Genomic DNA, 26,157 nt, shown 5'->3' on the forward strand with positions numbered 1-26,157 from the left:
TACCGTTGTTTTTCCTTTGAAAAATTCAGTAAAACCAGTAATTTGGTGTAATTTCAGTTTAAACCTGTGAAATTGAAATTAGCCATGGAAGGACACATGTTCATTCTAGAATTATTCCTTCAGTCCAACCACATGACACTTCAACTCATCTAGATGTTTATTTCTCATTTGAACAGCACAGATAACCCATCAAATACAGAAAACATACTTATCAGAATTGGTTCCATGCTTTTATATTGAAATTGTATTATTCTTATTAATATAATTTCCAAAGAATAAGACGTTCCTCCGTGTGCCACTAGAGTGAGCCTGAGTACCTCTGCTGGTACTCGTACCACAGTTTGGGAACCGGACTGATAATACACAGTTACTCAAGTACTTTCATTTGTTACAGCATAGAAGTATCTCAGTAATAAAGTATAGTGGGAAGGGGGGGACTGGGGACCGTCCCCATGGCAACGATGCATCACCTTCCTCTGAGGAATGTCTTCTCATGGAAGCCTGAGGATAATATACTCTTTACCATCACCATCATATACTGCAAGTATTTGCAACTGGCTCCCAAATATCCAATACTCTCTAAATGTGAGGTAAAGATATAAAACAATCTTTTATAATAACGGATTACATCTTCATTCCCTTCAGTGTGATGAGAGTCGGTCTTCATTCGGTTCCGGTGTGGCTTGGCTCGTTTCTTGGGGTCAATGACAGATTTTAAAATGAGGAATAGACCGAATCCATTCGGTTTCATGGAGCCAATTTAAAGGGTCGGAGTGGGAGATAAAAGTGAGGAGTGGCTGTAAACAAAGTCACATCAATCAAAGAGGTGGACAGGTGGAGGTCACCTCCGTTCATCTGCAGCCTGTCAGTTTATCTCACTGTCATCCGGAGCGAATAAACAAAGCACTTGAAAACGAGCCGCTCCAGGAAGGATTAGGGGATTTTGGCGGAGGAGGAAAAAGTAAACAGTTTGACGCTCCAACAATCGGCGCAGTGATCCACGGTGAGGCACAAACACACCAGCTGGAAGTTTCCGCGGGGATCCTACTTTAATATCTTATATTAATATCTTGCTCGGAAAAGGTTAAAGTGGAACTCAAACCACGTGGTACAGTGAAGGGCCGTGCGTGCGCGCGCGCTCGCGCGCGTCGGATAAAAAGAGGTGTAGCGGTGGCGGGGGGCGTCAGGCTCGCGCCACCATGCCAGCCTGCGAGCCGCCGTGCGTCCGCCGCACCGCGGAGCCGCCGCTGGCGCACGGCCGACCGGAGGAGCGTCAGTAAGCGGCCGACGATGCGGCTGCTCGCGGTGTCAGCGGTGCTCCTGCTCCTCCTCGGGCCAGGTACGGAACCTTAACCGGATTTAACAGCGTCCAACTCGCAGGGCGGAGAAGGAGCGCAGAACCTGGGCTGGAGCGCTTTTCCTGATTTTAGGGTGAATGGTGGAAGCAGCGTGCGCAATTTTTTAGAGGAAATCTGCGCTTGTCCAGCTTTATATTCCTTTAAAGTTAATCCTGTAAAGAAGGAAACTTTAACTTCGGGTCTTCTCTTAGAATAACTTGATACCACGAGTATATTTTAAACATTATTACGATCATGATTAAGAGAAAAGCTGCGCGCCACACACCTTCCAGGTGAGTTTGGATGGAGACATCGGTCTGATCACCAACATACAACCCAAAATATTATTCTCCATGTTTTAAAAAGGGTCATTTTCGTTTTATTTGTTGACTTTAGTTAAACTTTCCTCTGGTCTCTCGGCTCCTGGCTGAGGAGGAGCGCGTCTCTCCGCAATGAGATTTATGAGGCAGTGATTTCGGAATAATTTATTCCGTCAAATTAAATAAACGACGTATGAATAATCCGCCTCACTGCAAGGCGAAATGAATCTAAAGTTGTAATAAATAAGGAATCAGCAGCAAGCGTTGAAATGTGTGACGCTGTCGTGGTATTCTAATTACTTTTGGTCAGATTATTGATGAGAATGCATCATTTTACGCAGAGTGATTATCATCATGTGCTGCTCCGGAGCAACACTAATCACCCTCACTCTTGACGTTAACAGCACTGAGGGTTGTTTTTCTACCTCGTCACTATATTTTTATTGTTATGTGGTATATTTCACATCCAAATATTTGTTAGATTTCACCCATTGTAACTCAGTCACTATCATCCCTTGTGGCTGATCTCGCCTCCCAGAGTGACATTACTGCAGCGATCAACACATAGAGCTGCAAAATCGTATTTTTTTTAAATTCAGATCTCTTTTCTTCATTTCGACTTGCTTCAGTCATTTTATTCGTTGTCAATCAACACTAATCGTGTGATTGGTGACATGTGTCCATGCTGCTGTGACGATTTGATCTAGAGAACATTTAAAGTAACTTATATGTACATTACTGTCAGGTGGTAATGTGTAAACTGGATCTGTGAGCGAAGTGGCCACAGTCTACATGTCACCACCTCATCGGTATCAGTGCTGCTTTTAGTGTCAATTATTAGTGCTGATGGGATGACATGGAGACAGGCAGGTGTGTGTGTGTGCATGTGTGTGTGTGTGTGTTCAGGGAGGCTGGATGTTTTTAATCAATTAGTCGGAGGTTGGCAAACATCCAATAACATAAGTGTGGCAGATCTAAAGCGATGATATGAAAAATAATTTTCAGCTCACATCTTCTCTCAGTGTGACTTTCTGATCAAAACAACAGATTTAATTATTTTTGTCAGTTATGTGGTATATAACGATGAATATGTGAAGTGGTGCTTGAGGACTGTGTGCTGTGCTGGACTGGACAATATTCACGAGGCTTGATGAGGATCCGCACTGGTGACCAAAGTGCATTAGCAGTGCACTGGAGCATGTTCCTCTGAGTCCGAACGTCCATGTTGGACATGCAGAAACAACAGGATGCTCATGCAAGTTGATATATTATGTATATTCACCACTCCAATGTCTAGGTGAGCTTGTGATTCAGATTGTGATTAATGTCCAATGCTGTGCATACATGGACCTGCGTCTTACTGCTGCAGCAGCAGCCACACCTGATGTTAATGCTCTAATGAACCTTCACATCTACTTCTTATTGGATTTGATCTTCAACTTGGTATTTGAGTGTCAAACTCTTCACCCTCTCTCTCTCTCTGAAGGACATCCAGCAAGAGGAGTTCACTGTAAACAAGTCAGCTTCGGTGCAGAAACGGTCAAAATAGACAAATGCTATCAAAGCCGGACGTGATGAAATGTTGCAGCAACGCACCAGCAGCAACGTGAACGCAGCCGAATAATTAAGTCCGTCTGTCACATTGATTTGTGATGGTCGGCGCGGAGCAGCACGAAAGTTGGAATATTCACCAAAATGAAACTCAATTTCACTGAAACTTCTGCAATAATTCTTTATACATGACACCAGAGGAAATAAGCAGAGTGGGAGAGAGAAGAGGACAAAATAACAAAACGTGGCTGCTGGTGACGGTGCAGGCAATTTAACGGAGAGGAGACAGTGACATAATGAGAATGGATTGAATAATTGACTGTGTGTGTGTGTGTGTGTGTGTGTGTGTGTGTGTGTGTGTGTGTGTGTGTGTGTGTGTGTGTGTGTGTGTGTGTGTGTGTGTCAGGGCTGGCTCTGCAGATCCAGTGCTACCAGTGTGAGGAGATGACACATGACTGCGCCACCCCGGAGTTCATCGTGAACTGCACCGTCAACGTGCAGGACATGTGCCAGAAGGAGGTGCTGGTGAAGGACGACGGTGAGTAGCGCCGCCCCCTGGCCACGATCGGGACTGTGGCTTTAGGCAGCGAGTCGTCCAGCCGTCATTTGGACGGTCAATTTAGCGGAAATATACGGCCGAAAAAATATCAGATGTGTTGCTCAAAGCCTCTAAAATATGTGTATAGTGTCCGTTTCTACTTTTCACCATCTAATTTTGCCTAAATTCATATTTTTTCGCTGAAATATAGCGAATTATCGGCTCGAGTACACAACTCGCAACTGACTTCTGGTTTGTATTACGCCCAGTAAGGAGCAACGTGATTGGTCAGTTGATACCATGTGGTCTATAGCTTTTCGAAAGGCATCCTCTGATTGGTTCGTAATTCTCTGACTCATCCTGATGCGTTCAAATGCTGAAGCAGAGAGGAGGAATTTGGAGGAATTTGGATAAGAGGAATTTTATCTGCAGAATAAACCGGTGGGACTAGTTCTATAGACCTATGATCGATCTACTTTTTAATTTTCCAAACTTTTGACACATGTTTTGATAACTGCACAGCATTCATACTTTTCATTGAAGAATAAAATATTCTTTGCTTTGAAAATGTTGATTTTGATATAAGTATTGACAATCATGCTTGTTCTCCTCCCAAATTAATTCAGTGTGACTGTGACATTCTAGGGTCTTGGGCCTGAGCTATAGGAGGAGCTACTGTGCATGAGCACCATGCTCATATTCAATAGTTTTTCTGCACATGCTCAGTAGCTGGACAATAAGATCAATGTTTCCTCCAGAGTGTCGTGACTCCCAGTCCCTATCCTCCCGGGACTTGGTAGCTTTATAGTTGAAATAATGTTCCATCTTCGCCTTCCCTCCATATGAATGTCTGTGTTTCCCATTGTTAATATTTAAAGCGTATTTTTCTCCGCACATGTGTAGTTTCATCACAAGCCAACAGCACCAACTAGTGGCCAAACATGAAAACGTTTCACTGTAAACAGACATTGTTTTCAAATCGTTGCCGTGTGAACGTAAAACTTTTCTGGAACAAAAATCAGAAAAACGATGTGTTTTCTCCTGAAATGAGAAACGGGGCCTGAATCCAGCCACATCTCCTCCTGCCCTACTTTTACCCCAGCGGCTCCACCTCCAAATTCACACTGAACATCAGCTCAAAACAGAGTCTAGGTAAAAACTGTTCCCAAGTAACATTATCACATTTAATTAAAGTCCACAGTAAACCTTTACTACACCTGGCGGGACGCCCGGGGAGCTTCTGGGGCTTTTCTTCAGACCTCTACATACAGAGTATGCAGAAGGTATTCACAGCCCTTCACTTTTTCCACATTGTATTATGTTACAGCCTTATTCCAACAGGGATTTTCGTTTTTTATTCTACACAACAAACCCCATAATGACAACGTCAATATTTTTGAATGTTTGCAAATTTATTAAAAATGAAAAAACGAAGAATTCACACTAAGTATTCGCTGCCTTTGCGATCAAGCTGAAAAATGAGCATCTCTCAAGATGCACAGTGTAATAAACTCCATTTTAAAGATTAATGAAATACTCTTTGTGAAAGAAATGCAATCAAATCAAACCAAACATGCTGATTGTTGGGATCAATGTTTCTCCCCATCAAGGTTTAACATACTGGGAGGAAATTGGAGTTTTTTATTCTCAGCACAGGAAAGAAAATACCAGACGGATTGGGTTTAAAATGAGGAGTGTAGTTTGGATTTAAGTGGTTATACGGAGCTGTGATAATTGAGCGATTTCATTCAGGATTAAACAAGAACTCTGCTTGTTTCCGGTGTGGAATCAATGTGGTTTGGAGTGGCGGTGAAGGTCTGCGTTCCAGCAGGTTTACTTTGTTTTGCTCACACCGCTCAGGCAGTTATGTTTTTCTTAATCAATGGAAGTGTTTTTTAACAAAAGGGCTGTTCTGCAAAGACGCAGAGGAAACGGCTCATTTCAGTGTTATCACAGAGACGATTTGCTTCTTCGGCAGGAGTCACACAGATCAGCCAGCAGGGACGGGGTCTTTAACTGTCATGAGAGGAATCCTCAACGTGGAAACAGGCGCTATCTCTATCTCTATCAAGTACTTAAAGTTGTTGCTGAAAAACAACCATGGGCCCTTTCTTAGGTCTGATTTAAAAAAACCATTACAGTGAAGTCAAACATGAGGTCTGTGAATCTATTGAAGAATTTCAGTGAAATTTTGTAGATTTATTTCAATTAATCACATTTTTTTTATGATGATTAAACTCCAGTCGTTTTGAATGTACAGAGTATGACTGCACGGCGCTTGGTAACATTATTTAAAAGCATGATAACGATAAATTTGTGATACTTAGTGCAGCCTTACGATCCACGTTTTGAAATCCAGAAATCTAGACCCCGTTTTAAAACGGAAACGTTTTGGGAGTGCGGCGTCACTGGAAACGGCTCCCAAAAGGGAACGGAGATGGAAAGCAATTTTTGAAAATGCTCCGACTGCACTTTTCTGAAACGCTGCTAATGCACACGCTCACCACAGCCCTCGTAAATACTTCTTCTGCACATGCTCAGTAGATGCACAATAAGAAGGAAAGTTTACCTCCAGAGTGTCATGACTCGCAGCCCATAGTCTCCTGGGAGTTGGTACTTTTATTTTGACAGTCACTGTAATAACAATCCAACTTGGGTCGTCTGCGCCAACTAGTGGTCCATCATGAAAACTACATCATTTGCAGCATTCCCGCTGCCTCTGTGTAAAACAAACACCGCTTTCAAAATGTTGCCATGGAAACGTGAAACGAAATCCAGTCGGTGCCAAAGGCCATGAAAATGATCAATCACCAGTTTGTTTTAGTTTTTTTTCCCCCAACCTGGATCTTATTATTGTAAAAGCAGGTTGTTGGATTCTTGCTTTGAATGAGATTTAAACTGTAAAAAAGCTCAGTTTAAAAAAAAAAGAAAAAAGTATTGAAATATTAAACTGAAGTCAGAAATTGAAAATGCCTGTGTGCACGGTAACGAGTTCAAAGAAGACTATGTGAGTGTGCAGATTCTGACAAGTTTGTAGAAATATAAAAAGCATGTCTAAACACAGACACCGAAGCTGCTGGGTGTGTGTTATTTATATATATATATATATATATATATATTTAAATCCGCTCTGTGCTCCTCTCCTGCTGATGAGCCAGACTCAATAAGTTCCTGCCTTTGGAAACGTGGATGACTGTTGAAAAGGCTGGCACACTGCGCCGCAGCACAGACAGTTCTTTAATAGGAAAATTTCTGCTTGAATGCTCGTGTACATCCCGGCTTTTATCTGCCCCTGTCATCGTTATGGCTGCTCTGCACGGAAAGGTGGAGCAATCAGCCGGCCACACCTTTTATCACTGTTTGGGATGCGGCCGATATTCAGCTGCTCCTCCACCTCCGTGCGTAAGTGACGACGGTGATCATCAGTCAGGCGGTCTGATTCCCACTGAGGACACTCGGCCTGTGATTGCCTCTGCCAGCCTGTGACTTTGCATGCAGTCCTGCGATGTAGATGTAGGAGATGCAGACGTCCTCCACCCGGCTCTCCTCCATTCACCGGAGCAAAGATTAGTCCTTCTGGGTCTGAGAGCGTTTTCCAATCTCCCCGTGTTGGATCCAGTGAGAATACTTTATATTTGAGGGCTTTTTTTTGTTTTCCCGCGCCCGGCGAGCTCAGCGGGTAGAGCATGAGACTCACAATCTCAAGGTAGAGGGTTCATGTCCCACGCCGGGCGCCACCTTCCCGTGGGCTCTCCACCTGCAGGAAGGTTCTTAACGGGTGCTATGTGACCTGGGTGACGGTGCTCAGACTGACACCACCACCACCCGGGAACAGAGAAGTGGGAGAAAATGGATGGATGGATTTTTGTTTTCCTGCATGAGACAGCGTGGTCTCATCTTCTATTACTATAATGATTTTTAAATTTTTTAACCTTCTTTTGTGTTTAAATCAGGAAGTGATGAGCTTATATTTCAGTTTCCACAGGGACGGATGAGGAATAAGAAGTGATCTGTAAGGTCGAGGGTTGGTCTTCTGGTTGCTCCCTTTTCACTGTTATCGCCAACCTCATCGTCTCTATATCTCCTCGTCCTCCTGAACCACATCATTAATCTCTTCTTCTTCTGCTCCAACATCCTCCGTCCAATAGATCCATTATCTCTCCTCAGCACACGTCTGAACCGCCTCTCCGTCTTTACCTCTTCAGCTGCTCTACAATACAAACCCCACATCTTAACCACGATGTGTGTTGGAGTTGTGACTGCAGTCATTTTTATTTTCTTTTTTTATTTCAGGCATGTCACATTTCAAATGTTTTGTGTAATTTCATACATAACCAATATCCCTTATATACACACCCACAAACACACATACATATCCAAAAATATATACCCCATTTGATGATAATAAATAATTAAAATATACCTTATTTTATGAAATTCGTATGTTCTGTTTTCTCATTTTTTGTTCAGCATTTTGTGATTCTTTTTTCTGTAAAAAGCGCTTTATAAATATACTTTACTTACAAAAATATATTTATACAAAATATATAATCTATGTTTAAGTATACCCACACATACTTATCAACATACATATGCACACACACACCTCATATATCTGATTAACATGCCAGAAAAGGGGTAGGAAGAAGTAAACTTATCAGGTTCTACCCCTTCTCCAATATTTAATAGTTATAGTTTATAATTATCTTTCTGTATTAGGAATAGTTAGTATTGTATATGTAAATTTAACAGTAAGAATGTTATCTAATAAAGAAGACTTCTATGTATAAACACATATACATATTTACCATATATACACACACTCACATATATAAACACAACATTTCAGGTTTGCATTCACATACATTCATTCACACAGTCCTCCCCTTCCCAAATGCCTGTTCACACCCAAACCCTATAGAAAAATATATCTACTGTACATCACCTGTGTATAATCCCGTTTACAGTGTAAGAGACCCCCCCCCCCCCCCCACAGTTTCTTCCCCGTTCTTCATCCCTGTACTTGGTCAATTATTTAAGCGTGAGCCTTCTTTTTAAACAGTATCATGCTTTTGAGTTTGTGTTAGTGATAATTCTGTTTGCTAATTGCTGTAGAGACGTCGGGCTGCAGTTCTCTCCCCACGTCTCTTTAATCTCTCATTAAGGCTCCGAGGTCCCGCAGAGAGCTGGTTTCACAAGGAAATATCTGTAAATCTACTAACTTAATGACACAGAATTACAAGTAAATACTCAATATCTTTGGAGGTGATTGCAGAAAATGCCTCGGGTTGTTGGACTGGTGAAAGTAATGTAAACGTCTCAGCGCTTTGCCCCTCCTTCAGTAAAGACAATAAGGTTTGAATCTTTAAAAAAAAACTAACATCTTTTTTTTTTAACTCTGGAAAAGGTTTTATTGCTCAAAGGTGTTTTAGTAATCCTGAGATTTTATCATTACTTTGGTAAGTTCACTGTACCAGAAGGGGCAAAGCAGCATCACATCCTGATGGTGCCTCCACCGTGCTTTACAGTCGACAGACTGAACTCGTCTTCACTTCGTTTTTAGCCTTCAGCATTCATTATCATTGAAAATGTAAAAAATTCACTTGTTTGTGATTTCCTTATGAACAACTGGAGCTGTCAACTACTGTATGTTGCCCCCCTTTTTATTTTGGTTGTTTGGCCAGTCGTGTAACTTAATTAATAAGCAACTAATACATGAAAATATACAGTACAAAACATCTATGACCACTAGGTGTCACTGTATGACAACAGAAAACTGCTACAGCGCCACAGAAAAAACCTCCATTACTGTATTTTACTGACAAAGCAAGACAAAATGTCCCAAAAAGAAAAAAAGCTACAGAGCAGAATTAAAGTAAAAATGATCAAATGTGCATCAGAAACCAGAAAGAAATCAGAGTGTGTGAGAAACTGTTACCATGGCAAAGAAAGCAAAGAAGGCTAATGCGGGATAATATCACGACTGCCAGAGCCGAGGAACCGATTCAAGGAAGGTTCTGGATCAGCAGCTGCTGGATGAGAATTACAACAGTTACATGGGGGAAAAACTTCATACAGTTTATTTCCTCTTCAAGAGGCATTTTTTGACAGATGCAGTTTATAATCTGGAAAATACTTGAATAAGTTACCAAAACAGACGGATGTTTATCCATTTCCAGCTGGACGGCCTACGAGTTTGGATAATTGGGATATGTGCGGAAGCGTCTCTGGGAGACCCAGAGAACTCCCTGAGAGCGCTCTAGACATTGTTCTCAAAGTTTTTAACCCAGCAGCGACCACGGAATTTGTACATTGAGGAAGCAAATGATGAAATGCAGCTCGGTTAGGCTTTCCTGAAGAGAACTAAGTGACACACGTGTGATATTGTGACCAAACAGAATCAACCACCTCAGAAATGAAGATTGAAGTCACACGGGTGGCTGCCGGGGACGGCATGCGCTCGTCTCTCCCACTCTCTTCACACCGAGGACATAAAATCGTCAAGTCTCCACAGAAGCGGCACGCTAAGTGGAGCAATGATGACAGGACGAATGGGCATAATGATTCCCCCCGGATTCCTCTGTAAATCAGCGGTGGTGGATGTGTCGGAGCGCGGCGCCGAGCTGATGCTGATGGGAGTGGATAACTAGCACCTCGCTGTCTGGGCAGGAAATTGTGTTGTTGTTTTGGGTTTTTTTTTTGTGGGGATCTCTATTTTCATGGAGATGTGACAGTGACGGTGTAATGAGCAGGCCGGAAACTTGATTATACCACACGACATCAATGCATATTCAGTCTGAGCAGGTTAGCGAAGCGTCTATTGTTCATTGGAGGGCGCCGGCGAAGTGCCTGCAATCATCAGGAGCAGAGCAGGTTGTTTGATTGAAGACTTGATAAGAGCAACAAGGTCTCCTACCAGCGAGAGGCAAAGACGTGTAACCATCCTGCTTATGGTGGAAATGCGTTGCATCAGCATGCGACAGACTTTGGATCTAATAGGATCCAGTCCAGACCAGTCACGCTGGTAACGCGCTACTCACTTTTTTCAGTAATGAGTAATCTGACACGTTACTATTTCCAAACCAGTAATCAGATTAAAGTTACTTATCCAAGTCACAGTGCGTTACTATTGTAGTGTTACGATTGTAGCGTTACTATTGTAGCGTTACTATTGTAGCATTACTTCTGTGGCGTTACTATTGTGGCGTTACTATTGTGGCGTTACTATTGTGGCGTTACTATTGTAGCGTTACTTTTGTAGTGTTACTATTGTAGCATTACTATTGTAGCGTTACTATTGTAGTGTGACTATTGTAGCGTTACTATTGTAGCGTTACTTTTGTAGTGTTACTATTGTAGTGTTACTATTGTGGCATTACTATTGTAGCATTACTATTGTAGCATTACTATTGTAGCATTACTATTGTAGCATTACTATTGTAGCATTACTTTTGTAGCGTTACTATTGTAGTGTTACTATTGTAGCGTTACTATTGTAGTGTGACTATTGTAACATTACTATTGTAGCATTACTATTGTAGCATTACTATTGTAGTGTTACTATTGTAGTGTTACTATTGTGGCATTACTATTGTAGCATTACTATTGTAGCATTACATTTGTAGCATTAATATTGTAGCATTAATATTGTGGCGTTACTATGGTGGCGTTACATTAGTGTTACTATTGTGGCGTTACCACCGGGTAAATAAATACCAGTAATAGTAAAAATCTGATAATAAAAGTATGAGTCAGATATAAATACAACAAAGAACGACGGTCAAAGGTTAAATATTTATCAGCAGGATTCAGGCAGTGAGACGGTGGGGGTGTGGTCGGCAGCTACTGAAAGTAACTAAAAAGTTACTGATAGTCTAACTTGGTTACTTTAAAAAAAAAAACAAGTAATCAGTATATAAGTTACTTTTTAAAGGAGTAACTAGTAATCAGTAATTGGATTACTTTTTCCAGGTATCTGTGGCAGCACTGGTCCAGACACTTGATGAGCGATGCTCAGTAACTGCTGACTCGTCCCAGACGCCTCCTGCCCGCCCGTCTCCATGATTTCTTATCTAAATTAGCTTTTGCAATTGACAAAAGTCAATTTACTGTATCAGCGAAAGGAAAATGAGAATGTGGTTCGTCACAGTGGTTTACATTCTTTTGGGTTAAATGGAGACGGGAAAATTGTCAGCGTAGGTTTTTTTCTGTGACCCGAGTATTTAATGGACTTTGGAAGATTTTACACTGATCACACTTCACATAAATTAAACATACAGAAACCTTTTTTCTTTTTTTAAAACGCACTATTGTTATCAGGCAGAAAGAAGTTTGGAGTATTGACTTTTTCTGGGAAGAAGTTTAGTTCAGGTACTCCAATGTTACTGCAGGTCAGACCCAGGATTATATTTTATCGTTCGGTATGTATGAGTCATTGACTTTTAGTAGAAGACATCCTGTCTTACCTTTGTGCCAAAAGGTACTACACAGTACGAGTGTTGTCACTACTTTTCAACGGTAATTTCTTTTCTTTTTTTTTTGCACAAGCGTGGTAATTTTTTTCGCGTCTTGATTGAATTGAATTTGAATTAAATTGAAAGGTTTATTTCGGACATGTGGCACACAAAACAACAACAACAAAATTAAATAAAAACATACAAAACATATAAACATAACAGAGCAAGGCAAAGCCAAAAAATAAATAAATGAAATAACTAATGCCCAACCATGTCCGATAAGGAGGACGAAGCTCAAGCTTATTTACCCCTACCCCTTCTCCACCTCAACAATTAGTCATTTTATACCCCAGTGGTTATTTGTGCCTATATTTACAAAAAAAAAAAAGATTTTGAATATATACATATTCATACACACATACATATATATTTTCTTCTCACAATTATGTACATAGTTATTGTATAAATCCACCCGTATCCTCCCTACAGTGACGTTCTATATAAAATGTGTTTGCTTTGTAAATTCTTCTTTTTTTTTGGCAGGAACTCCTTCCAGTATTTTTGACGATCTGGAAGAGACACTCAATAATCCCTCAGCATGTGAGGAATTAAAATGTCTCTCTCCAATTGGGAAAGCCCTTTTTCGTATTATATAACATTATATTTAGGGCTGCAGCTAACGATTATTTTAATAGTCGAGTATTCTGGCGATTAATCGAGTAATCGGATGCAATTTTTTTTAAATTTCATTAAATTACTTGAAATTAATTTAATAGTAATACATGACAGAGAAAATATTAGAAGTCAGTTAAAAGAACAATCAATTCAATTCCTCTCAAGATAAACAAAATGAAATCTAAATGAAATACTTTTCTGAACGTGACATTAGCATTAGAACTTCCTGTCGGGTCCGCTCGGCAGGCTCGACGCAAACAGCGGACGCTTTCGGCTCAGGTGCTGCAGCATTAAAGAAGTGCTGGTATGGAAAGTAAATTCTGTTTTACAGTACACGCATTGTACTGTGTTCTGCGTCCGATTTAGTTTAGAATGGTCCCACACATTCGACAGTTTGCGTCGTTTTCTTCGCTCTCCCTGTCGCTCGTCTTCGGACATGACGACATCACAAGCAGAAGTGGCTTAAACGAAGCATCGAGTCAGAGAATTTTGCCACGAGGCATTTTAGTAATCGAATTACTCGAATAACTCGAGGAATCGTTTCAGCCCTGATTGTATTTATGTATTAATGTCCATCCTTAAAATGTATATCCTGACATTTCGTACAGAAATGGTTAAAGATGCTAATTTAAGTCTGTAAAGTAGAAAAACTCATAAAATTCAATATTCAGTGTTGAAAATAGGTTAAAAGCTAATAAAGTTAATAGATAGTTAATAAACTTAATTGTGCCACATAAACATACGTAAGTCTATCTAATGATTATTTCTTTGTAGACATTTTACCATCAACCCCTTCCTGAGTAAATATTGTATTTATTTATTTCTATCAGTCCTTAAAATGTATATCCTGATATTTACTGTTTAATATTCTTCTGTATTTATGTATTTAAGTAAATTTTGATAGATGTTGATTTAAGTCCCTAAAGAAGAAAAACTGAAAGGAGCCTGAATAAAAACTATTTTGCTACTTAAGTGTATTTAGTGATTAATTCTTTGTAAATTCTATGAATTTTTTATTCACTGTAAATACTCTTTTTGCAATTAAATACTGTATTAAATTATTACTATCAACCACTAAACTGTATATCCCGATATCTAAAATTCTAGCCTATATATTTATTATTAATATGTGTGATATTTAATTCCATCTGCTCCGTTATTCTAAGTTTATTTAAATGGAGCAAGATTGAGAATTTTTTCCCCTCAAAAGAAGAAAGTATTTTTACTGCATTCTACGTTCTTTGCATTAAAATCCTGAGACGTGATGTAAAATGTGATCAAGTGTGACTAATGAAGTTAAGGTTTATTAAAGGATTCCCAGCACTTCCTTCTTTCTCCCGTCAAGCAGGCGCACGCCTCAGCATTCTGCCTTTCCCACCGTTAATCAGACCATTAAATACTTTTGTACCTGCAGCGATCACCACTTGGACCGGTCCGATATTTTTGACGGAATTCTGTCTCTTCTCGCTAAAGCTGCCCGCTGACCGTTTATCTTCATGTCGGCCCACGTAGCGACCGCCGTCTGATTCGGGTTCGATTTAAAATGGATGATGAACGTCAACAGATTCATTCCGCGCGAGTTAAGCACCGCTCACCGGGGAAACAGCTGGCGTTTCACACGCCAAGGTCAGCGCGGTCACGGTTAGCGGCGAGCGCTAATGAGGCTAACATCTCACTTTGACCTGCCCTTGGACGCTGGAGTGGAGTTAAAGCCGTGTCACTGATCGCTCCATTTCTTTGGTTAAAGGAGTCCTTCTCGTACACTCCCCGGTACGTGGCGGAGGTCTGCGGCGTCGCTGTGCAGCCGGCCGTGCAGCTAATCATTAGGCCACCGCCACCGCCGGCCGGCTCCCTCGCCCAGCTTCGTCAAGTTAATAAGAAGTTTCAGCCTTTCTCGCCCATAAATTAGCCCGTCGACATAATTTAGATTGAAGTGCTGAGTTGTACGATCCCACACATAAATAAAATCCTCCTCCTCCCCCTCCTCCTCCTCCTCCTCCTCCTCCTCCCCCTCCTCCTCCTCCTCCTCCTCCTCCTCCTCCTCCAGGCGTTCCACAAGTTAGAAAGGCAGCGTTTCCCCTGTTGCGTTGTTTAAGAGTCGTTACGCTGACACATTCGTACACCTATGGATCGACATCGCAGCATTAGAGCGGCGTTTCAATCAGAACGGTTCCCCCAGCGATTTGTAATCAGATAGAAATCGGTGAAATATAACAACTACTGAAGGAGCGCTGCAGTTTCACTGTCAAACTCCTGATTTGTCACTTTCACTGACTTTTTTTTCTTTGTCCTGCAGAGGATCCTAACCTGATCTGTGACTTTATATATATATATATATATATATATATATATATATATATATATATGTATGTATGTATTTATAGTAAAGCCAAACACTGACAGACACATCGAATCATTGAACTCCAGCTTGAGCCTTAAAAATGAAAGCAACACACTGAATATTATTTTGGTGATTTTAGGCCACGTTCCTATAAATAAGTTTCAAATGAAAATGTTTTTGCTTCAGAAAAGTTTTGCTTCCGGCGCTCATCCGTCACGTCAGTCTAACGTCGATGACGGAGCCGTCGCACATAGAAAAATATTGGTGCCACATGTGAACGGAGTCTGGTGTGAAAACAATCCGAATTGGAGCTTTAACACGGAAACAAAACAGTTCCTTTATGAGTCAAGTGTGAGAAAACAATCTGAATGAGTTTGCATTTCGCTGCAGCGTGAACGAGGCCTTAGCCTGTTTAACGCCGCGGCTCTTTTCCCACCGCTGTTTCCTAAGTTCACCGTCCTTTAATTGTCCTCCAGTCGGTGCAATTTTAACAATCTTATAAATTCAATTAATCTAATAAACTTTGGGCTTCCGAAGTTTGCAGTGTGCGGATTGGACGATGAAACACAAGCAGCCTGCGGTGACACGAGTCAACATGATTGAGCAAAAACAACAAGTCCTAAACATAAAGATGAACGGAGCCGTCGAGCCGTCTGCTTAAAACACGTCTATGGTGTCATTTTAGTGCCTAAAACCCAAGAGAATAAAAACTGTAATCACACACAATTAGACCACTTTCTGCATTAATCAATTAAATGGATGTTTTGCCCAGCCCGGGTTTGGATCCAGACTTGTCTGCCCTGTGCATGCGGGAAGTCTGGTTTCCTCCACCAGTGCAAACACTCGTGTGTTTGAGGCTCACTGGTGTTTCTAAATTGAACAGGGGTGTGATGTGAGTGTGTGTGGACGTCCCACCGTGAACTGCCTCCTGCCTTCACATGCTTAGATTAATACTGAGTGGTCCAGTTGTCACACAGCGACTCTCCCTGCCCCAGCAGAAACCGCTGATATACTAAGAAACATAAAGTATTTATTACTTTAATAAAGCACAGCAGAGGTATTCCTGCAGGGGGGGGGGATTTATAGTTCTACACATATTAAGGTTGTTTTTGACTCACTTGTTGTCTCCTTCTCTCTCATATCATCCTTTACTTTTACAATTCCACTTTTAATGGCGTCATTTAGCAGCTTCCATGAGTGCCAGCAACTATTTTCTTTACTGAGATAAAACCGTTTCTATCTGCCTGAAAAGGTAAACTCTGTGTATAAAGCAGCAGAATCGCTCTGTGTGCCGCTCATCCCAGTTTTATTTCAGCCCAGTAAAAAGAGACAACTGGCTTGTGCAGATTGAGGCGTGTTTTTGAAATATCTATCCACACAGACAGCCAGAAAAGTGAGTTTCTAATTTGGAAATCTGCGTCGTCTCGGATCTCCTGAAATGTTTGCAACTGGATGAAAATGCCGGAGATACGAAGGAAAAGTGGGGATGAAATGGACGCCATGAGTTTACGTGCTGTAGCTGGATGCAGAAACCGTCTAGTCATCTATGAAGAGACGAGTCAGGCCCCGTTTACGCTGCGTTTTTCTGTTGTTGCATTTTTGCTTCAGAAAACGTTCACACAGCAAGGTTTTGAAAACAACAGAGACGCTGATAAAGAGATAGTTTGCATGCCGGGCCATGAGATGGCGCTGTTGTTTGTTTGTGTAATGAAACCACACCCGCACGCACGCAGAGAACAATACGGTATAAACATATATTATAAAATGAGAGAACACGGACATTCGAGTGGACAGACGAGTTGGATTGTTACTATGGGGACTGTCAAAATAAAAGTACCAAGTCCCTGTTGGTCTTTCGTAAAAGTTGTGTTTCCCCCCACTTGGACAGGGATGGAGTCAGAGCATTTTCAAAAAGTTGTGTTTTCAGTAGCGCCGATCTCCGTTGTCATGGAAACGGACACCCAAAACACTTCCAGCAGCTATTGTTGTGAAGTGAAGCTAAAAGCAGCGAGGGTCGACGCTCACCACTTTTCTTTTCGTCTCTTGTTCGTGTGAAATAGTTGGATTTCCTTTGTAAAAGTGCCTTGAACTGACTGTGCAGTATTTGATGCTATATAAATATAAACTCAATAGAATTTTAATAGAAGGAGGCAGACATTTCTGACATTGTGACTCTTAAGAATTTAGCGGATTGTAGCGTCAATTAAAAATACTCTGTTCAAGTTGCAACAGAAACTGTTTGATGTGTTCAGACCTGACTGAAATGAGTTGTAAACTATAGAAAAACAAACGCTAAACTGAATCTGATTAAAACTCCCGTCTAAGAATAAAAACATTCAGATCGTTTAGATTTTTTTAAGACGGGCACTCGATAGGAAGTTATTTAATAATAACACTTCTTATTTTTGGAGGTTTTACACTTGGACAGTAACTTTCTTCGTTGTATTTCTTGAAATGTCAGCGGAAGCAGCATCGTGTTTTTCAGTCTTTTCGTTCGTTTGAAGCAGCAAATGATTTTATTTGAATTGCAGAGACGTAAATCAGTCATGAGTTTGAAACCTTTGGAAAATGCTTCAGTTTTATTTTAGTCGACTAAATTCACTGCGTAGGTACTCAATTAAAATCTTTACAATACTTTATCGTAGTTGTGGGCGGTTCGATCCCAATATCGATAATATGGATACCTACATTGGAATTGATATCACATGATATCAGTGTCATTGATAGTTTTAGTTCCTCTCCTCTTTGCCTGCTGCTTCATCCTGAACGCTGATATAATATTTTATACACTTTGTTTATTTAAGAAAAAAAATGTCTGACATTATGGGGGGGAAATGTTACTGTTCTATGACTGTTGTTTGAACAAAATCATTTTTTATTATGATAATAAAGTATTTTTTTGATTTACCTATAAACTTTTCCCAGATTCTGTTCGATGTTTGACTAATTAATAATCTAAAGGGGAAAAAAAACAAAACACTTAAAGGTCATGAAAATTCATCCAGATTTAGTCATTGATCTTGAATATTAGGAAGTATCATATCGATATTGGCGATACCGGCCCTGTATTTACTTGGTATCAAATAAATACCAAATCTTGCGGTATCACACGCCACTACTTTATGTAAGTAAATTATATTTTTGACAAAAGACAGACGAATGAACAGTGAACTGAAACACTCAAACATGTTGACAGATGAGCTTATGACGAACAGATGTTTATCGTCGGCATACAGACGATGCTACGCTGTAGATCAGTGACACTTTTAGCTTTTATATTAAGCTTTTTTTTCCCCACTTCCTGACTGAAGTACAGCTCAGGTTCAAAACTGATTCTCCAACCAGTTTTTCACTTCTTTCACACGCAGCCAGTCGGAGTAACAAAGGCTGATCTACCGCATGTTGTTCAAGGAGGCACTCATGCCTGTAGTTTTCTTCATGGGCTCGACACGCCCGCCATCAGCTGACATTTTTTTTTCTTATGGTTTGAGTAAAAGTGGAGTCGTGACGGCTAGAATGTGAGACACAAACCCAGCGCGAGTCAGGTTTTAATCTCCGGGCTTTGTAGCTTTTCCCTCCAGAGCTCTGCAGCATTTCACACGGTGTTTCCTCTGGATTACTCCACACCTTCTGGGTACCTCTGCTGATATTTGCGGCGTATGAGACATGCGAGGATGAACCGAGCGTCGTCTGTCGCACTCGGGTGGAGAGGGAGGCTGAGACATTACCAGGGTGATTGGAAGTTCATGCGCTTCTGTGGAAGTTGGTTTAAAAATCAAATAAACGCCAGGCAAATGTGAAAAGCTCCCTGCTGTGATGCCACTAATAACCCCCTTGTTCCAAGTAGCTTTTCATGTTAATCAATCGTGGATACAGCCGAGAGATTTCTCTTTAATTGTAGTTTATTTTAAAACATTCTCCATAGTGGATGTGTTGAGGACTCATGTTTTACATTTTGGATTATTGCAGAGCAGCGCTATGGTGTAGTGGTTAACGCCCTCATCACCCCAGCTCAAGTCCATCCTCGGGGATTTTGGTCAATCTGAGAATCCCAATCCCAATACAACCGCTTCACGGCGCTGCAGGATGATTTTTCTTTGTTCCATTAAATCTCGAGAGCGATTGGGTCAAAGGTCAAGGTCACTGAAAGCTCAACAAAGTATTTTCGTCATGACGCGGTCAGTTTTCCTCCGATTGTTCAGTTTTTAATTCCCTATACTCTGATATGTCACATGATGCAGTGACATCACCCTGGGTAGCTGTTGGGGGGGGGGTCAAAGGTCGGAGGGGAGGGGTTTCACACAGAAATTATAAAATGTGCGTACATCAGTGTCAAACAGCGATTCCATTGGTTTCTATTGTGAAAAGTGCGTGGTTGGTGAAGATTTGCGCTCTACCGAGTGTAGCTCTACTTGCTTTAGAATCTATTCAGAGTTGTAGAATGGCAGGGTTGCGGGGGTGGGGCAAAATAAGAGGGGATAACTGATTTTTTAAAGGTAATTTTCCCTCTGAACTGGTGAGTCTCGATGCTGGGAGCTTTTGATCATGAAGTTTTGATTCTCGAAACTTTACCAAGGACAGACGGACGGAGGTCTTTACCACCGTGACGGGTGCCAATTAAACAATCACACACACACAAAAAAAAAAGGTTCTGAAATGAGTGAGCAGATGAAGAAATCACAAGCTAAGTGATATTTAACGAGCAGCTGTGTGCTCCCTTCATGACTCTGAACAGAGAATTGGACTTAATGCCAGGTCACTGAAGAATATGGCTGCAGATTTCAGACGACTCTCCACAGGCGACATATGTTAAATACTGGCAGCCGGTTTGGAGGATTTGATCTTTCCGTGTGGAGGAGAATTAAACTTTGGGTCCATCATCGCTGGTCATCATTCACCTCGGTGCGTTTAACCTTCGTTCACATTGTGTCACACAAACGACCAGTCGGGGAAATGAGACGACTCTGCAGCCTCGCCTGAAGTTATCGTGGCTGATTGGCACGAGCTCCACCTCCGCTGCCCGTTATTATCCCTCAGACCTGTAGCGTCGCAGGAGGAAGTAATGACGCCGAGGATGATTCACTCCCGTCATTTGCCCCAGCAGACGGACCGCAGTGAGTCAGCACAAAGCCACGACCCTGGAAGCGACTTTTTAAAAAGGTCCAAAGCAGAACAGAAAAATGAAAATCCACACGAGGAAAGTTCATTTTGCACAACATGGTACTAAAAATCTCGATGGAAAAATATTACTAATAATTTGAAACCAAGCCAATCCTTTGAGCTTCTGATAAAATTACAGACACTTCTATTCTCATATTAAAAATAGATTAAAGGTGAAAGTAGAGCGATGATTCATTCTTCATGTTAATTCATCTGGTTGCTGTTGGAGTTGTACACGAACCATGTAAAAGTGGATTATATATATACTTAGAGCTGAGGGTTTAGTTTGATGCCATTCAACAAATTCAACTTATATTGCGCCAATAACAACATGTTCAGTTCTTGATACTTTTACAACTGGAATCTCATATCGCTGGTACGCTTCTATTTTCTTCATTTTTAACAAAAAATGACAAAGTATTAGTTTTTACTTTATTTAGACTTGGGTAAAGAAAACTTAAAATTCCAGCACAACCTCACCAATGAGATTCTACAATTACTTACTCATTTTGAAATACTGGCTGAACACACTGGACCTAAAACTACAAAAAAAAAAATATATATATATATATAAATATATATATATATTATATTGAGAGCCACAAACATGTAATGAAACCTTTTCACAACTTAGAAAGCATATCCAATTAGTACATGTACAAACAAATACGTAAATGTATCTGAAAAAACACATTTAAAAGCGGCTGTTTACATAAAAACACAAGAAATTTCAAGGCCGTTTTGTACAAAACTAAACTAGTACGATTATAGAAGTGTAAGAATTTGCAGGGTCACAGCAGCCAAAACAACAAACATCAGGTTTCTCTTTTTTTTTCTCTACCACCGACTCACACGGCAAAGAATCAGCTGTTTTACCGTCAAATCGAGCATCAGACGCACAAAACAGGCACCAACACATCAGGTTTTTATTATTATGATGATATCTCTGCTTTCAGCAACATTTAAAAATCTGTTTAACTTTGCAGCTCAGTTGAAAACAGAGTCTGGGTGGTGCTGCTGCTCCCTGCTACGTCATGCAAATTAGCCACGTGTCATTTCATGCAAATGTGCGTGAATTGACCCTTGGGGGGGGTTTTAATCCCCTCGTTACAATCCTAACGCGTCCGTCGCTCTGCCTCCATTTCAGGGATTCACTACCGGAAGTCCTGCGCCTCATCGGGAGCCTGCCTCATCGCTTCCTCCGGCTACCAGCAGTTCTGCACCGGCAAGCTCAACTCGGTGTGCATCACCTGCTGCAACACGCCGCTGTGCAACGGGCCCCGCCAGAAGAAACGACCCCCGACGTCAGGCGCCGCGACCCCGAGCGCAGCGCGGCTCCCCCTGCTGGTCGCCCTGCTCGCCTCCACCCTGTGCTGACAGAACCTCCCGGAGCTCAGCCCAGAGAATCAGCACACCGACTGGAACTGGAATACTTTGAATATACGCGAGCAAGCTTTGTTTGTACGGCGACCGTCCTCTGGTGTGTCTTCTGGCTTTCTGTCGCAGCTCGCCTCACACGTTCCACAGCAGGGAAATATCACAAAGCCCTGATGGGGGTGGGGGTGGGGGTGGGGTGGGGGGGTGTCATTCATAAAAGAGCAGGTTTGTTGGACAGCAGGTGGCTTATTACTCATTTGTCTTTATTTCTTTACTAAAGAAGGTCAAAGGAGTTAGGGAAGGAGGTGTCAACGGTGTCTCTAATTCTCCTGTGTATTTCCCAAAAAAAAACCTAAAAACTACGTGTGAACAGAAACCTGCTGCTGCAGAGCCCCCGGCTCATCTCAACGCCTTCAGACGGACGACGCCAGACCAGGAAGTGAGCGAGCTCAGAGGTTCAGACAACCACACAGTGCAGAAGGTTTAGAGGTTCACCTCACGTCACCTCAGAGCGATGAGATGCAGAGTTTTCAGTTTGGGGTTTGGATGTTCTCCCTGGTGTCCAAAGACGAGTCACTTCCCCAGCTCCCGTCACTCCACCTCAGATAGCGTGGCTACAGGAGAGGAAATGGGTCAAGCAGAGGATTCCTACGTTGAAACGCGTTTGGATTCTGAGGCTTTTTGGTTCTCTAGTTGGGCTTTCAGTGGAAACAGAAGGGGGATCATTTTATTGATTTGTTTTTGTTTTTGTCACCGCGATCATCGATCTGTGCAGAATGGGCTGTGTGGCATGTAAAGTTCTTCGATATCTTCTGATCTGTTCTATTTGTTTTTATGGTATTCTGGATTTAACAGCATTGAAAGACACAATGACTGATGAGTTTGACACCTTCGCTCTTTCTTCATGAGTTCATCTCCATCAGTGAGGCTTGGCTACAACACACCCTCCCACCAGGGTCCTTTATATATAATAGAGCATTTAGTAGATACAGACCAAAACACCCAACAAGAGCTGGATTTGTTTCAAGATGCTTATTGTCAAACTGGCTGAAAGTCGAAGGTTTTGGGAGAACAGTGAAAATAATTGTATAAATGGAAGTTAATAATCATGAGGGGCTGTTAAATGTCAGAGTGAAGTTCTCATGTACGCTTCCTTTTTTTGTTATATTTGATTTCTGCTAAGATATTTTACCAGTTTAATATCCTTTGAAATGAAAACACGAGAGAACATTTCCTCCTGTGGCTGTAAAGACATTTGAGACGTTCCCCGGATCACATCCTGTTTTATATGAGATGTAAAAAGCTTGAGAACTCCTGGTTTTAATGTTTGTTATGTTAAACATTGTACCAAACTTTCATCTGACGAGTAAATAAAGTTGTGAAATAACTGTGCTTGATCGTTTCTCTGTAAAATGTTCCAGATGTTCAGGAAGCATCAGATAAAATGTTTTTAATTAGAGACCATTAATATATAACTTCATTATTTTCCACAACAAAGCTGAGCGACACCTGAAGAACGTATGAAACCTGGTGGAAACACAAAGTTCACCTTCACATTCTGGAGTGGAAACGATCTTCCCTTTAAATCCTGCATAAAAAAAAAACCTGAACAAATAAATCTAATTTAATAGAGACTGGCCTTCCTCTGTCCACTGAGTTTTATTGAAATGTGCCGATTTCTGCTCCAGGAGCTTCGTTCTTTTTAGTCCAGAGAAGCAAAGAGTGGAGGCGAATCTGGAGACGGAGACAGGAGGAAGTCAGGAGACTATGAACCAGCCGGAGTGGGAACATGGAGGGGAACACAGAGGGAACACAGAGGGAACACAGAGGAAACACAGGAGGAACACAGGAGGAACACAGGAGGAACACAGGAGGAACACAGGAGGAACACAGGAGGAACACAGAGGGAACACAGGAGGAACACAGGAGGAACACAGGAGGAACACAGGAGGAACACAGGAGGAACACAGGGGGAACACGGGGAACACAGAGGGAACACGGGACACAGAGGGAACACAGGAGGAACACACAGGGAACACAGGGGGAACCCAGGAGGAACACACAAGGAACACAGGAGGAACACAGAGGGAACACAGGGGGAACACAGGGGGAACACAGAGGGAACACAGGGGGACACAGGGGGAACACAAAGGAAATGCGGGGGAACACAGAGGGAACACAGGAGGAACACAGAGGAAATGCGGGGGAACACAGAGGGAACACAGGGGGAACACAGAGGAAATGCAGGGGAACAGAGAGTTAAAAACACAAACCGTATGAAAGAAAGACAAACAACACAGTTGATAATAAAGTAAATTAGGGATTATAAAAAAAAGCACTTATTATAAAAAACCTCAAAGTGCAAAGACATTAATGTCAAACGCTTGATTCAAATCAATTTTATGTGTTTGGTACTAAACACAACACAGACACCTCAAGGTACTTCTACGGAGAAAAACTAACAAATCCTCATGTGCAAGCAGAGGAGACGGTGGAAAGAACAAACTCTTTTAATAGGACGAAACCTACAGAACCAGACTCAGGTGGAAACTTTCTGCAGAACCAGACTCAGGTGGAAACTTTCTGCAGAACCAGACCCCGTTTACGCGACAACAAATACATGTATCTGCAAACTTTCTACACTTTTGGGGGATCCACTGTATCTGCAAACTTTCTAATCCAGCTCCCAAGGTGGAAACATTCTTTCATGGTCATTATTCCCTCCTGCAGAGACTGATGGAGGCTACAGAGGCTCTGACTGCGCTTCACCCTCCCTCCTGCTCATCCACTTGTAAACAAGCATGGCGGACCATAGTGGTTTGACTCGCGTCCATAAACTAGTTTTATCGTCCAGATTAGGAGTTTAATAGTCGGGACTCACCCCTGATAGCATCCGATGTGTCATCAGTCCATTCTGATGTCGGGTTCTCTCCATTTCCTCCGCGTTTACAGTGTTTTATTCTCTGCACACGTCTGTGTAGTTTCATTATATAATCAAGCAACAGCGCCCTCCCGTGGCCCGGCAGACTAACTACATCGTTGAAACGTTGTCATGTAAACTTTATAAACACTCAGTGAAATATTTACAAATAGAAAATTTTAATACTTGTTGAAGAATATTTCATTTTTACAATTTCTTGAAACACACACACACACACACACACACACACACACACACACACACACACACACACACACACACACACACACACACCTAAATGTTATTTATGTTTAACCAAAGTGTGTTGGCGAATGTAAAACCGATCAAAATGCGTTCAAAAAGCAATCCTGTTGTTTTATTCTAATCAGATGTTTTTAACCAAAAAGTCATGTTAACTTTAATTGTTATTTTTAGTTATTTGTTATTTTATTATTTATATTTAGTTTTAAAGAAAGAAGAAAATGCTCTGAGTGACCATATATGGGAACTTTTCCCTCAAAGGATTCAAAGCTCGTATTAATCACAAAACATATTGTTTATCACGGTACAAGACCAGCGTACAGCCTCAATGATAAATGGACCAACTTATATAGCACTTTTTAGCTGACAAAGCACTTTACATAGCTCATCACATTCACACATTCCCACACCACTGGAGGCTGCAGCCGTGCAAGGCGCTGTCACTGCAATGGGGGCAGTGTCTTGCCTTAGGACACTTCGGCACATAGGCAGGCAGAGATGGGAATCGAACCCGCAACCTTGCGACTGGGAGACAACGTATCAAAGAAAAGTCTGTTTACTGCAGATTGGTGACGAGGCGGTTTGGACTCCTGTGGAAACTTTCTCTAAACGTCCTTCTCTCCACGATGTTGGTGTTGAAATGCTGCAAGCACAAGCCACAAGCTGAGATCCGGCCCTGCAGGAGGCCGACTCTGACGAGAGGCGAACCGCCGCCCTTCTTCATGAGAGGAGTCCAAACGTCAAGGTGTTTCAGTCAAACTTTTCCGACATTCGGACAAAAAATAAAAAACTTTAGCCCGTCCTGAAATGTGAATGAAAGACTTTAACTTGTGATGTCATAACTGGACAAATAATAACACCCTGTAAACTTGTTTCTAAGAAGCGCCGCCCCGTCTCGATGCTCGATTCCGATTGTTTTGCTGGGATCGCGACCTGCTGTGTGAACGTGATCGGACTGGATGTTTTCGGGCCCCAGAGCGCAGGAGACAATGTGAAGCACGCCATTTACACATGGCACGCTGGTCAGCACGCAGGGTTGCCAGAGGCGACTCACTGTTTCCAGCCCAAACAACATAAAACCCACACACCTCAATACAAATCATGTTAAAACCATAAAACTATTACATGTGTGATAATGAACACGCCATAAACACACAAATGCAGGAAATTGTAAAAAACGTTAAAAGGTAAGCGAATTTGACTCCACAACTGGGGGATACC

At 41.7% G+C, this 26,157-nt stretch overlaps 2 protein-coding genes across 3 annotated transcripts in view; one reads left to right on the top strand and one right to left on the bottom strand.

Annotated features, from left to right (window-relative positions):
* Positions 1-1,191: 1,191 nt before the first annotated feature.
* LOC308119138 (ly6/PLAUR domain-containing protein 1-like) lies at positions 1,192-23,147 on the top strand. 2 transcript variants are annotated; one of them, XM_080478979.1, is made up of 3 exons: positions 1,192-1,339; positions 3,615-3,746; positions 21,526-23,147. In XM_080478979.1, the coding sequence occupies exons 1-3, from the start codon at positions 1,291-1,293 to the stop codon at positions 21,753-21,755; spliced, it is 411 nt and encodes a 136-aa protein (XP_080335105.1). In that variant the 5' UTR covers positions 1,192-1,290; the 3' UTR covers positions 21,756-23,147. The 2 variants fall into 2 exon arrangements, with proteins under 2 accessions (XP_080335105.1, XP_080335106.1); XM_080478980.1 differs by having other exon boundaries at positions 1,244-1,339; positions 3,629-3,746; positions 21,526-23,141.
* Positions 23,148-25,168: 2,021 nt separating this feature from the next.
* The window catches only part of gpr39 (G protein-coupled receptor 39), a 32,546-nt gene continuing 31,557 nt past the window's right edge, over positions 25,169-26,157 (bottom strand). Inside the window, exon 2 of the mRNA XM_080477800.1 lies at positions 25,169-26,157. This exon is cut by the window's right edge and continues 872 nt beyond it. The gene's annotated coding sequence lies outside the window, so the exon portion shown is untranslated.

This window comes from Lipophrys pholis, assembly GCF_963383615.2.
Source record: "Lipophrys pholis genome assembly, chromosome: 13".
NCBI lineage: Eukaryota > Metazoa > Chordata > Actinopteri > Blenniiformes > Blenniidae > Lipophrys > Lipophrys pholis.